This window comes from Salminus brasiliensis, chromosome 19 (genome assembly GCF_030463535.1).
Source record: "Salminus brasiliensis chromosome 19, fSalBra1.hap2, whole genome shotgun sequence".
NCBI lineage: Eukaryota > Metazoa > Chordata > Actinopteri > Characiformes > Bryconidae > Salminus > Salminus brasiliensis.
Window position 1 is genome coordinate 27,755,372 of NC_132896.1, and position 12,448 is coordinate 27,767,819.

Here is a 12,448-nt window from a genome sequence, read left to right on the forward strand (position 1 = left end):
TTTACTTCTTAAATACTTGTGTGAAAAGACTTACTGTATTAAAAACAACTTCTACAGTAATTCATTCAAAGGACACTTGAAATCTGCTGTAATCCCAAAATTTGTCTGTTGTAGGTAAAACTGAATATATCCCACATATTACTCAACTGTTTGTGAATATTTGTAATCATTTTACAGATCTTTGAGTTGAATCAACATATAATAATAAATATATTTATAATAAATATAAAAACATAAAAAAACAACACTGATGATTCAGTAATATACAGTGGGTTTGTGTGTGCACAATATAAACTATTTGACAACAAACTCAACTTTCCCATTGGCTCCTGACACTACCTATTTGAATAGTAGGCATGTCTTCCACCTTCACTCACCATCAATGTGCAGGCAGTCCCTCCAGGCTACCTTACGAATGGGTTCTGTTGTACTGTATGTCCTGCTGTAATTGCTTGGCCTTAAGTTACTACTTTCTCTACTGCTGAGTGAGCCTTCAGGTTGGTTGACTTTGTAATTCTAGATAGGTATGATGCTATGTGGTCAATTAATTACAGTAAACTGATCTGATTCAAATGCCAAGTGTATAAAAAAGGAAAATGAACAAAGAGAGAGAGACAGTCCTTGAAGCATTCTCATCAATGGTGGAGGACAGGTACTGAACTCTGCTGGAAACTGTTTTTTGCTAGGTGCTTCTTTTCTTTATGGATCCGAACATAGTTCTTGCGTAAAAACTTCATTCCGCACACGTCGCAGGCGTGAGGCTTCTCACCCGAATGTGTGCGCATGTGTGCATTCATCTGACTCGACTGCTTGAATTTGCGCTGGCAGATGGAGCAAGTAAACGGAGTGACCCCGGTGTGAACACGAACGTGCACCTCCAGGGAGGTACGTGTGATAAAGGCTTTCTCGCACACGTTACACTTGAAGGGCTTGCTGGGTTTGGCCTTGATCTCTTTCTCGTTGCCCTCGCTCAGGTGCACGTTGCGCATGTGCAGGCTCAGGTAATCAGTGCGGCTGAAACTGGCATCGCACTGGTCACAAGCATAGGACATCTTGCCCGAGTGCACCAGAAGGTGCCGCTTCAGGTGGTACTTCTGAATGAAGCTTTTGCCGCATTGGTCGCACTTGTGTGGCCTCTTGCCTGAGTGCCTGAGAAGGTGGAGCTTCAGGCAGGATAGGTGTGTGAACTTATGGCCGCACTCCTCACAGGAGAAGTCCATCTTGCCGGTGTGGCTCTGCTGGTGGATGCGCAGGTTGGAGCTGCTGGTGTAGCGTCTCCCGCAATCATCACATTCAAAAGGTTTCTCACCAGTGTGTGTGAGCATGTGCCTCTTCATCACAGCCTGGCACCGGATTAACCGGCCGCACACTTTGCACTCGATCGGACCTGCTTGCCTGCGCTTGCTCTCTCCTTTCACCTTTGTCTTGGCGAGTGGTCTGGCTAAGGAAGCATCTATAGGCCACTCCAGGAGATCCGAGTCCGCAGAAGCACCCCTCCATCGTTTGGGCGTTTTTTTGATGCGCCGTTTCACTGGCTGCTTTTCAACATCCTCTAGTTCTGAAGAACTAAACAAGTCCTCAGGACTGTGCTTGCTTCTCTTGTGTCTGAACCTTTTAGAATTATGTTTCAAGGAGGGCAATTCTGCCTCATCATCACTATCCTCAACCAGTTCATCCAAATGCTCTGACTTGCTACTACCCCTTGATCTGTCGTCTTCCAAATCAGGGCTGCTTCCATACAGCTGGACAGAGTATTTGGTTTCCTGTCGCCCTGCTGTGTCCTCCAAGTCAGACAGACTGTGGTCTGAGCTTGCAGTAAGTGCTGGAGTAGTGCTGCATCTGCTTTTTGATGTTTTGGAGGTTGGTGCCTTTGTTTTTTTCCCCCTCTTGGCAGGGACCCCCTCCTTTTCAAGGACAGATGCAGTCTCTGTTGAGAGGTGTTTGTTGGTCTCCTGTCCTGGCTTTCGTTTATTCGGTCGACTCTTTTTCTTTTGTGGTGTTTTTGAAATGCCACTTTGTGGCTCAGAGTCATTCGCAGCTGGGCTGACAGACCTATGACTGTTTGCTCGCTTGGCCTCACAGTCTCTTTTTGGCTTCTCCTTCTCTTCATCTCTTCCACGGTCCTGTCGTGGACTCATTTTTGGCATTTTTGCCAGTTTATCGCAGTTTGTACTGTCATCCATGTCACTGTTGACTGGGCTCATGTAGTTATGGGTCCATATTGGACAATCTTTGCTCTGCTGTGTTGACCTTTCCCCAACTGATGTGATGTCATCATCCGGCTCTCGACCATGTCTGCCTTGTTGTTTGCGGTAAAGCCTCTTGCCTTGAGGGGGTGGAGTCTTGAGAGGTTTCTCTTTGGATTGCTGATCATCACTGCTTCCAAGTAGAGGAGCTTAAAGAACGGGAAGAATGGCAAATAGTGTTTTAAGTTTAGAAAACTTAGAAAAGTCTGTAATAATGAATGAATTAATAAATAAGTGAATAAATGAGTATCGTTTTTATATCTTGCTGGCATATGCAAGATGTGAGATACCTTAAATACCTACCATCCAATTCAACGCCTCTAGCGTTTGGACTGACTAATTAATGACTTAAGCTGACAAAAATAGTAATTACGTTCTCAAGACAAAATGAATTGTAACATATGGAATGGAAGATGGAAGGTGGAGAACTGCTGCAGGGAAGCTAGGCTAATACCCAGCCAACTGAAATAATACAAAACAATACAATTAATACTATGCTAAGATAGGCTAAACTATGCATTTAAGTATTGTTTTTTTTTTATATAATATAAAAACTTAATATATTTACATAAGAAAAACTTAACATACTAAATATAAAACATTCTTTTTATGGAACCTTGATTATTTACCATATTTAGTAAGATGCATTTTGTCAAAGAATAAACAATATTTCAACAATATTTTAGAACAGAGTTGCAGAACACAACACTATACTGTGAGCTTATTATGATGTTATTATTATTATTATTATTATTTTTATTGTTATTATTATTATTATTATGAGCTTTATGAATGTAAACCTGTGCCATAACAGTATAATATAATAACACAATAAAGAATTAGTATATGATTTAAAAATATCAGTGATATTGATATTCAGTATTGCCCAGTATTAAATGCAGGTTTATAAACACAGGCCATGCCACAATGTTCCCTATTCCTCTACAGAGCCATAAACATTCCCTTGATTGAATAAAGTCTAATAAAAAATCCACAATCCTCTATTTAGAAAAGATGCTTGGATTAAATTGAGGGAACTGACTGAAAATCAAACGATTAATAATTAAAGGAAATATTTTATTATTAAAAATGGGTCATGTTAAAACACACACACACACACACACATATATATATATATAGCCTTCGCTTTTCTGTATCATTAGGCTGCACCAGTAATGACTAGCTAGTACTGGGATGCACCTGGTACCAGTTTAAATTACCTTTAGATGAATTTCTCCTCATGGTCACGCCGTTGTGTTTACTGACAGCTACAAAAAAGCAAATAAATAAATAATAATGATAATAATAATAATAATAATGAGGAGGAGGAGGAGGGTTTGGGGACTGTCTGGGTCGTCATGGCTAAATAACGCTTTCCTCCACTGCTGCTGCTGCTGCTGCTGCCTGTCTGCAGTACAGGACACACACGAAGCTCTGACCGGTTTATCCTGTAATGTCACTACTTACTAAATCAGTGCCTCGTTTTCTTGAAGGCATTATTTTCGGGCTTATTTTGGGGCCGGACTGTAATTCTGATCTGCTGAAAGGTTTGGCTGAACCGTCTGTTTATCTTCCTCAGCAGCGCTGCGGCGGATGACAGTTAGTGGGCGTTGCCCCTAGTGGTGTGGATGAAGGTGTGGATTTAGCCCAGGTGTGTTAAACGCTTTACATTTGATTATTTTAACATTAGCCCTGTCATTATATTACTTAAAGTACTCAAATACTCAAATTACAAAAGAAATCAGATAAACCGTCCTCATAAAGTCCTCGTCTCTCCCAAATAGCAACAATAGCAACAGGAGAATAGAAAAAAACCCTCAAACTTCAGTGTCAATATATTTTTTTTTTCTCAGTAATTTAGTTAATTACAGTCATAAAAATGAGAACAGCCGGCATATTATTTATTATTATAATTATAAATATGTCAAAAAGTGAAAGTGTGTAGAATGAACAGTGTAGACGGTGCCCTTCTGCCCCCTGCAGGCCGCGAGAAGCATTGCAGTCCAAAACACCAATAAACCCTCTTCCTCCAACCTGTTCAGTAAACACGGCTGCTCTAGGCTACAACCAGTTTGTACTGCTAAAAGAAAAGTTAGCCTGTATGCTTATAACATATGATCATATAACATAAAACATGGGAATTATTGTTTAAACTGACTATAAGTGTTGGTTTAAGACTGTAAAGCCTTTTTTGTTTCGGTGAGTATGGATATGGACTGGATAATGCAAGTTACAAAACTAGAAACTGCACTGAAGTTGGGTTTTATGATTTCTATGAGGTTCTATGTAACTGAGTCAGTTGTGCTGTCTTAATAATATACGCTGACCTACATCTTTCCCATTGGCTCTTGCCACCATCTATTGCATACAGGCCCTGTCCTCCAGTTACTGGTACTCACAGTGTTGTCACAGTGTTGTCGTATCCCCGGGGCTACCTTCTCTTAGGTATGTGTTTATAATCTGTGGTTGTTGTAGTTTTTAAAGAGCATTTCTAGGTACTGCTATCTGCGTTGGGAGGTGTGACACTTTGGTGGCTGTGTGCTGTAGTGTGCACTCTTGTGCTACCACAGGATTTTCCTGGTAGTGTTTGGCAGATGGTTATTTTGACCCATTAATGAATGAAAGAATAAAATTAGACTTACATATGCAGAGTTATGGTTGTGCTAATACAAACATTCAGTTCATGAGAATACAATGTGTAGTGCTTTACGTATATTGCATGTAAATTTGTTCAGCAAGTGGATTACATTGAATTACATAATTGTAATTACAAATAACTTGGTTACGTTACAGGTACACAACATTTTGAGTGTCAAGTACTATTACAAGTAAGTTTGTAAAACGTATGAGTTGAATGCACCCATGTGTTCAAGTTCAACAGGCAAACCATAAGGACCTGTCACTCAAAATGTTGTGTAACTAAAACTTAACATCCAAATTTCTACTTAAATTTTGCAGTAAGACCAGATAAATTCACTTAACTTAAAACAACTTCTGTAAAGATTTGTTGAACAAACAGTTACATAGTTAGCATATTTAAGGTGATAAACACTGCATGTTACAACAACTCCATACCCATTTACTTTAGTTGTCTAATTTTATTCTTCCATTCATTAACCATCCATCAAACACTGAGTAAAATTCTGTGATAGAACAAGAGTGAGCACTATAGCACAGCCATCACACTCAATCAACACAAACTATCCCAACATGCTTTTAACAACCTATAGCCAGGCAGCCATGAGTTAAACATGTGGTACCAATGTGTTGTCATGTACCCAGGCCTACTTTCTATTAGGTAGCCCTGGGTACACGACAACACATTGACGGTGAGAAGACACACTCAGTATGCAAATAGATGGTACAAGAAGCCATTTGGAGGTTCCAGTGCACTAACAAACTCTACAAGTCGCGGTTTATTATTAAAACAGCACAGCTGACTCATAGAACTCGTCCACTTGGCCTCACCGTTTCACCCAGTGCCATCTGCAGGGCTTTTTCATCTAACCCACAGACTTAACTTATTTGACTGCAAACAACTTGTGGGTTTACAGGGTTTCTTTTTTTGCTAAATGTACTTTCAGACCTTTCAGCTTTATGCAATTAACCAATCACACAAGAACAACTAATACAACAAGTGCTTTCTCCAAGTTCAACCCCCTGAATAGAATCTCTCAGAAGATCATGCATTTGCTAATCAGGGCTTCATTAGTTGCGTCAGGTTGCAGTTGAGATAAAACACATCAAATTTCTGGACCAATTCTCAATCTGCGTTTCAGTCTGTAATGGTGTTCCTGTGGACTTGTTAAACGTCATCAGTTGCAGCCGAAGTATTGTTTCGCATCTAGCCAAGTACAGTCCAAATACATGGACATGTCCAAGCGTAAAGCATGTTCTTTAGTGGTGGCTCAAACCACGAATTCCACTGCCTCACTGTAGGGGGTGCCCAGGAGTAAGAAATACCAATGCTCACATAGTACTGCTTTAAGAGATTGGGTTGGGTTGCACATAAAGGAAAAGGACAAATAAAGAAAGCAAAGGCACTGAATGTTCCTAGGGATATAGTTGGAAGCACAGTGAACAAGTTCAAGGTTACAAGGAACACTGGCTACACTACCTGGACATGGCAGAAAGAGGAAGCCATTTTTGTCCACCTGCCTCCTCAGGAATCTGGGGCAGGTGGTCAAAAATCCTCAAGTGACTACAACCTAAGACCTGCAGCAACATTTGATGGCAGCAGGCACGGAGGTTTCAGCTTGCAATGTAGGGCGCATGCTAAACACCGATGGTCTCCATGCCCCTACACCTCTACTGACCCAAAAGCACAAGTCGGCTTAAAACCAGACAAATAAGCCACAAAGGTTTGGGGTTCTGTTCAACGATGAAACAATCCCAGAACTTCTCTGGCCTGTGGATCTGTGGTATGTCTGTAGGAGGAAGAATAAAATGTACGCTGAGAAAACCCTGCCTTAAGTGAAGCATGGCGGTGGCTCAGTGGCGCTATGGAGCTGCTTCGCTTCCTCTGGCACTGTACACCTGCAGCACGTGGAGGGCAAGATGGATTCAATCAAGCATCAGGAAATCCCAGGACAAAAACGTCATGCCCTCTCTGAGGAAGCTGAAGAATGGGCATCATCGGATCTTCCAACAGGACAATGATCCCAAGCATATCTTATAGTCCACCAAGGCTTGGTTTCAGAAGAAGTCCTGGAAGATTCTGGAGTGGTCATCACAGTCGCCTGACTTGAACCCAACAGAAAATCTTTGGTGCGATTTGAAGAAGGAGGTTGCGGCACACAAACCCAAGAATATCAGTGGACTGGAGGAAACTGTCCAGGGAATTGGCTAAGATTCCTCAAGAAAGCAGCCAGAAGCTCGTGTCTGGCTATGCCTCACATTAGCAGCAAGTCATTACAGCAGAACGGTTCTACTAAATACTAAAGACGCTTGTCATTAGAGTTGAATAATTCTGAGACTGCAGTCATCATTAAAAGTGCCATTATGTGCTGAATTTGGAAAAAAAAACATTAGGTTTATATATTTAAATTGCTTGTTTGATTGGTTTATTGCAAACAGCTGAAAGCTTGTAAATGTTGCTAATAAACCGCAGACTTTAGTTCTAGCAGAGTAAAGTTATTAACTTTTATCAGCAGTCCTATTACTGATTAAGAAGTTTACAACCTGAAGCCCAGCAAATTGCTACTGTGGGTTAGATGGAACAGCCCTGCAGATGGCACTGGGTGAAACAATGAGGCCAAGTTGACAAGGGTATGTTAAAACTGGTGTTAACCAGCTGGTTAACTGATATTAATGGGGTAACTCCATTTGTGCTTGTGAGCCAAACCAACCAGTGAACCTTCACATCTTCTGAGGTTTTATATGTAATGTTTCTCTAGAACAACACTTCATTCGTCAAACCAGTGAGTAACAGTTTAATTACACTGGAGGCAGTTGTGGCTCAGGGGTTAGACCGCTGGGATAATAATCACAGGGTTGCGGGTGCAATACCTGGGTCCACCAAGCTGCCATTGTTGGGCCCCCGAGCAAGGTCTTCTACCTCTCCGCTCTAGGGGTGCTGCAACATGAATTATACCCAACTTTCCAAGATGGGATATGCGAACATGAATAATTCTACAAATAATGCAACAAACTTTTGAAGTAAAGGAATGTGTAAAGGAGTTGTTAAAGAGAAAATTAGTCTTTTCTGAAAGAGATGCTTGTCAAGACCCAAAATGAGATGAATTTTAAAATTAACATTTAAAACTTTAAAACCTCCAATGAGCAAATTATATCACTACTAACAAAAGGTGATCTTAGTTTTCATCTTAAATCCATGATAAAAACACAAACAGACCATTAATGTCACCATATAAGCTAAAGCTGGTTTGAATTGAACAGTGACAGCTACTATACTTCAAGTGCTTTCAAGTGTATAAAAAAGAAAATGAACAAAGAGAGAGAGAGAGACAGTCCTTGAAGCATTTTCTCAACTTCATCAATGGTGGAGGACAGGTACTGAACTCTGCTGGAAACTGTTTTTTGCTAGGTGCTTCTTTTCTTTGTGGATACGCACATGGTATTTGCGGGAGAACTTAATACCACACACGTCGCAGGCGTGAGGCTTCTCACCCGAATGTGTGCGCATGTGTGCATTCATCTGACTCGACTGCTTGAATTTGCGCTGGCAGATGGAGCAAGTAAACGGAGTGACCCCGGTGTGAACACGAATGTGCACCTCCAGGGAGGTACGTGTGATAAAGGCTTTCTCGCACACGTTACACTTGAAGGGCTTGCTGGGTTTGGCCTTGATCTCTTTCTCGTTGCCCTCGCTCAGGTGCACGTTGCGCATGTGCAGGCTCAGGTAATCAGTGCGGTTAAAACTGGCATCACACTGGTCGCAAGCATAGGGCATCTTGCCCGAGTGCACCAGAAGGTGACGTTCCAGGTGGTACTTCTGGATAAAGCCTTTGCCGCACTGGTCACACATGTGCTGCCTATTGCCCGAGTGCCTGAGAAGATGGCGCTTCAGGTACGGCAGATGAGTGAACTTGTGTCCGCACTCCTCACAGGAGAAGTCCATCTTGCCGGTGTGGCTCTGCTGGTGGATGCGCAGGTTGGAGCTGCTGGTGTAGCGTCTCCCGCAATCATCACATTCAAAAGGTTTCTCACCAGTGTGTGTGAGCATGTGCCTCTTCATCACAGCCTGGCACCGGATTAACCGGCCGCACACTTTGCACTCGATCGGACCTGTTTGCCTGCGCTTGCTCTCTCCTTTCACCTTTGTCTTGGCGAGTGGTCTGGCTGAGGAAGCATCCATAGGCCACTCCAGGAGATCCGAGTCCGCAGAAGCACCCCTCCATCGTTTGGGCGTTTTTTTGATGCGCCGTTTCACTGGCTGCTTCTCAACATCCTCTAGTTCTGAAGAACTAAACAAGTCCTCAGTACTGTGCTTGCTTCTCTTGTGTCTGAACCTTTTAGAATTATGTTTCAAGGAGGACAATTCTGCCTCATCATCACTATCCTCAACCAGTTCATCCAAATGCTCTGACTTGCTACTACCCCTTGATCCGTCGTCTTCCAAATCAGGGCTGCTTCCATACAGCTGGTAAGAGTTTTTGGTTTCCTGACGCCCTGCTGTGTCCTCCAAGTCAGACAGACTGTGGTCTGAGCTTGCAGTAAGTGCTGGAGTAGTGCTGCATCTGCTTTTTGATGTTTTGGAGGTTGGTGTTTTTTTCCCCCTCAGGGCAGGGACAGATGCAGTCTCTGTTGAGATGTGTTTGTTGTTCTGTTGCTTTCTGGTATCTCTTTTCTTAGTGCTGTCTGTTTTGGACTCCTTATCTGATCTCTCTAATACATCCTGTTCTGGGTTTCGTTTATTCGGTCGACTCTTTTTCTTTTGTAGTGTTTTTGAAATGCCACTTTGTGGCTCAGAGTAACTTGCAACTGTGCTGACAGACCTATGACTGTTTGCTCGCTTGGCCTCACAGTCTCTTTTTGGCTTCTCCTTCTCTTCATCACTTTCAGTGTCCTGTCGTGGACTCATTTGTGGTCTTTTTGCCTGTTTAAGGCATCCTCTTCTCCAAAGAGTTTTTCTACTGGCATCTATGTCACTGTTGACTAGGCTCATGAAGTTACGGGTCCTTGTTGGATGGCTTTTGCTCTATTGTGTTGACCACTCCCCAACTGATGTGATCTCATCACCCGGCTTTCGACTACTTCTGCCTTGTTGTTTGCGGATCCGCTTCTTGCCTGGAGGGGGTGGAGTCACTAGGGGTTCATCTTCAGATTCCTGATCATCACTGCTCCCAAGCAGAGGAGCTTAAAGAAACAGAAAATAGCATGAAGGTATCAACACTTACAAAACAAAGAATACATCATTCACATCATGCATACATAAATAAATGGAAATATAAATGAATTAATAAACTACACACTATTTACATGCATATATATGAAAGTGGCATGGAAAATACTGGCTTTTCTGCAATTTCTTATAAATAAATGATCTTTCTTATATCTTGCTGACATATACAAGATGTGAGATACCTTATATACCTACCATTCAATTCAACACCACAAGCTTTTGGATTCACTAATTAATGACTTAAGCTGGCAAAACTTACGTCAATATGACCTTTAAATGTGTGTGTGTGTGTGTGTGTAGAGTTGGGCAATATGACTATATATTATCGTGATAATATGCTTTTCTAAGCATATCGAGGATACTGTTAGTGCTTAATAAACACTGATCATCCGCAAGTTTCATTACAAAAGTGTGATTTGAGTAGTTTAATTAGATGTGCAGCAGAATGTTGAATACAAATCACTGTATTCAGTACAGGAGAGGATCTGAATAGTAGTTTATAAGAATCTATCGCTACTGATGTTTTTAGTCTGTGATTTACATGTACTGTGAAAAATATTGTGTATCACAAAAAAAGTCTTTAAATATCATGACATGGTATTTTTTTTTACCATATTGCCCAGCCCTATGAGCGTGTGTCTATGTGTATATTTTCAACAGTTTCTTTTCTGCAGAAATCATGGACTTGTTATAGTTTAAGGTCAAAGACGTAATTGTTAGCATAGTCTACTGTAAGCCTAGTTTACTTTAAGCAGGGACAGAATGAGTTTCGGACAAATGCGCTATCTAACCATCTCCTATATTTAATACTATTAACCCTTTATTATCCGATGAGGAGACAGACTACACATCTAAATGAAGATTGTGAGCTTTACTGAAGTTAGCGCTGGGCGATATATTTTTCTACCAGTATAACATGACACTGCTTCTCAGTTGTAGTTATATAAATATTTAACCACCATTTAGCATTACCATAGCATAGCTACAAAACAGCAGTGTTTCTCTATATCCAAGCAGATCTATTTCATTAAATGTCAAAAGCTAAAGCTACATCCACAGACAAAAAGAGACCAGAGAAAGTCAGAGGACTGCCTTGGAGAAGCAAGTAGGAGGCTAGGCTTAAAGCTAACCCAGCTGATCAGATAATAATCTCTCTTTTGACCTAGAGGACAGCAAAACTAACTGTGTGGTATGACGCGAGAACAAGGATAAAAATAATGTGTTAAAAAAACATTATGTAACAGTTTAAGCTATGCTAGGCTATGTGGCAATGGTGGGCTGTCACAGTGACATAAACCAGCCGATATGATCCTTTTTTCTTCTCATGATTCCTCTGTAAAAAGGAAAATCTGAAGCAAAACAACAGGTGGTAAACAGGCTTGTGAAACAACATCTGAGCAGCCTTCACCCCTCAACCACTGTCACATCCTTACCATTTACACATTAAAGAACAAGTTACCGAACACAAACTGAATTAATGCATCTATGACATTTTTTACAATTTATAATATTGTGTAAGGCATATTTTTATGATAAAAAAATATTTAAAAAAAAAAGAATAATGAAGCTATGCCTGGGTTGTAAGACGTTATTTTAGAACTCATAGAGTCGCATCACAGCACTATGCTCAACTTTAGGGAGTTCATTACCTTTATTATTGCAAAGCTCCTCACTGTGAACTGCAACACTGATCATGAAGCATCACCCAGTGCTACAGACATCAGGTTTATAACCCAGGCCAGGACACAGCACTCCTGTCTTGTCATGATAGAAAATAAACTGTCCCTCAACTTAACAATGCGATGCCTCTGTATAAGAGACGATGCATTAGTTCAACAGAGGGATCAATTCATTAAACTGGTGGAATTATTATTATTCATATTAAATGGAGGAAACGTTTTAATAACAGTTCATGATACTTAGGGGACTTTGCAGTCATCCAATAAGCTGCACAATAACAAAAACAACAACAGCAGCAATAATAATAATAATAATAATAATAATAATAATAATATCAATCACAGGCTACATGGGAGCTCATCACATCACATCACATCACATCACATCCACCTTTCCTTTTACCGTGTTTACAGAGCTCTCTATTACTCTGCGGTCTGAGGGAGATCTTGAGGGACCAAGAACCGTCACTATAGACAAAATGGGCCATGATCTCCACTGAAGAGAAAGGAAAATACACACACACACACACACACACACACACACACACACACACACACACACACACACACACATGCTTCAGAAAGCTAGCCACCTGACTTAGCTAGCTACTTCCTTAACTACTACTGTGGTGCCTTAGTACGGTTTGACGTTAATGTAC

General features: G+C 41.1%; 2 protein-coding genes across 2 annotated transcripts; both read right to left on the minus strand.

Moving 5' to 3' along the window:
• Positions 1 to 564: 564 nt before the first annotated feature.
• On the minus strand, positions 565 to 7,340 carry LOC140540531 (uncharacterized). The gene is made up of 2 exons (XM_072662860.1): positions 3,467 to 7,340; positions 565 to 2,395 (listed from the first exon to the last, which is right to left on the minus strand). Exons 1-2 carry the CDS (start codon positions 3,486 to 3,488, stop codon positions 636 to 638), a joined length of 1,782 nt encoding a protein of 593 aa, XP_072518961.1. The 5' UTR covers positions 3,489 to 7,340; the 3' UTR covers positions 565 to 635.
• Positions 7,341 to 7,491: 151 nt separating this feature from the next.
• On the minus strand, positions 7,492 to 12,160 carry LOC140540533 (uncharacterized). Its single transcript, XM_072662863.1, has 3 exons — positions 11,760 to 12,160; positions 9,923 to 10,064; positions 7,492 to 9,841 (listed from the first exon to the last, which is right to left on the minus strand). The coding sequence occupies exons 1-3, from the start codon at positions 11,803 to 11,805 to the stop codon at positions 8,242 to 8,244; spliced, it is 1,788 nt and encodes a 595-aa protein (XP_072518964.1). The 5' UTR covers positions 11,806 to 12,160; the 3' UTR covers positions 7,492 to 8,241.
• Between the last annotated feature and the right edge of the window lie 288 nt (positions 12,161 to 12,448).

Bases quoted from the DNA above. Each gene is read 5' to 3' on its own strand.
- LOC140540531 (XM_072662860.1), bottom strand. From the start codon at position 3,488: ATGAGGAGAAATTCATCTAAAG. The intron at 2,396-3,466 runs GTAATTTAAACT...CCGTTCTTTAAG, and splicing joins GAGGAGAAATTCATCTAAAG to CTCCTCTACTTGGAAGCAGT.
- LOC140540533 (XM_072662863.1), bottom strand. From the start codon at position 11,805: ATGATCAGTGTTGCAGTTCACAGTGAGGAGCTTTGCAATAATAAAG. The intron at 10,065-11,759 runs GTAATGAACTCC...TGTTTCTTTAAG, and splicing joins GGAGCTTTGCAATAATAAAG to CTCCTCTGCTTGGGAGCAGT. The intron at 9,842-9,922 runs GTGGTCAACACA...CATAGATGCCAG, and splicing joins GAGATCACATCAGTTGGGGA to TAGAAAAACTCTTTGGAGAA.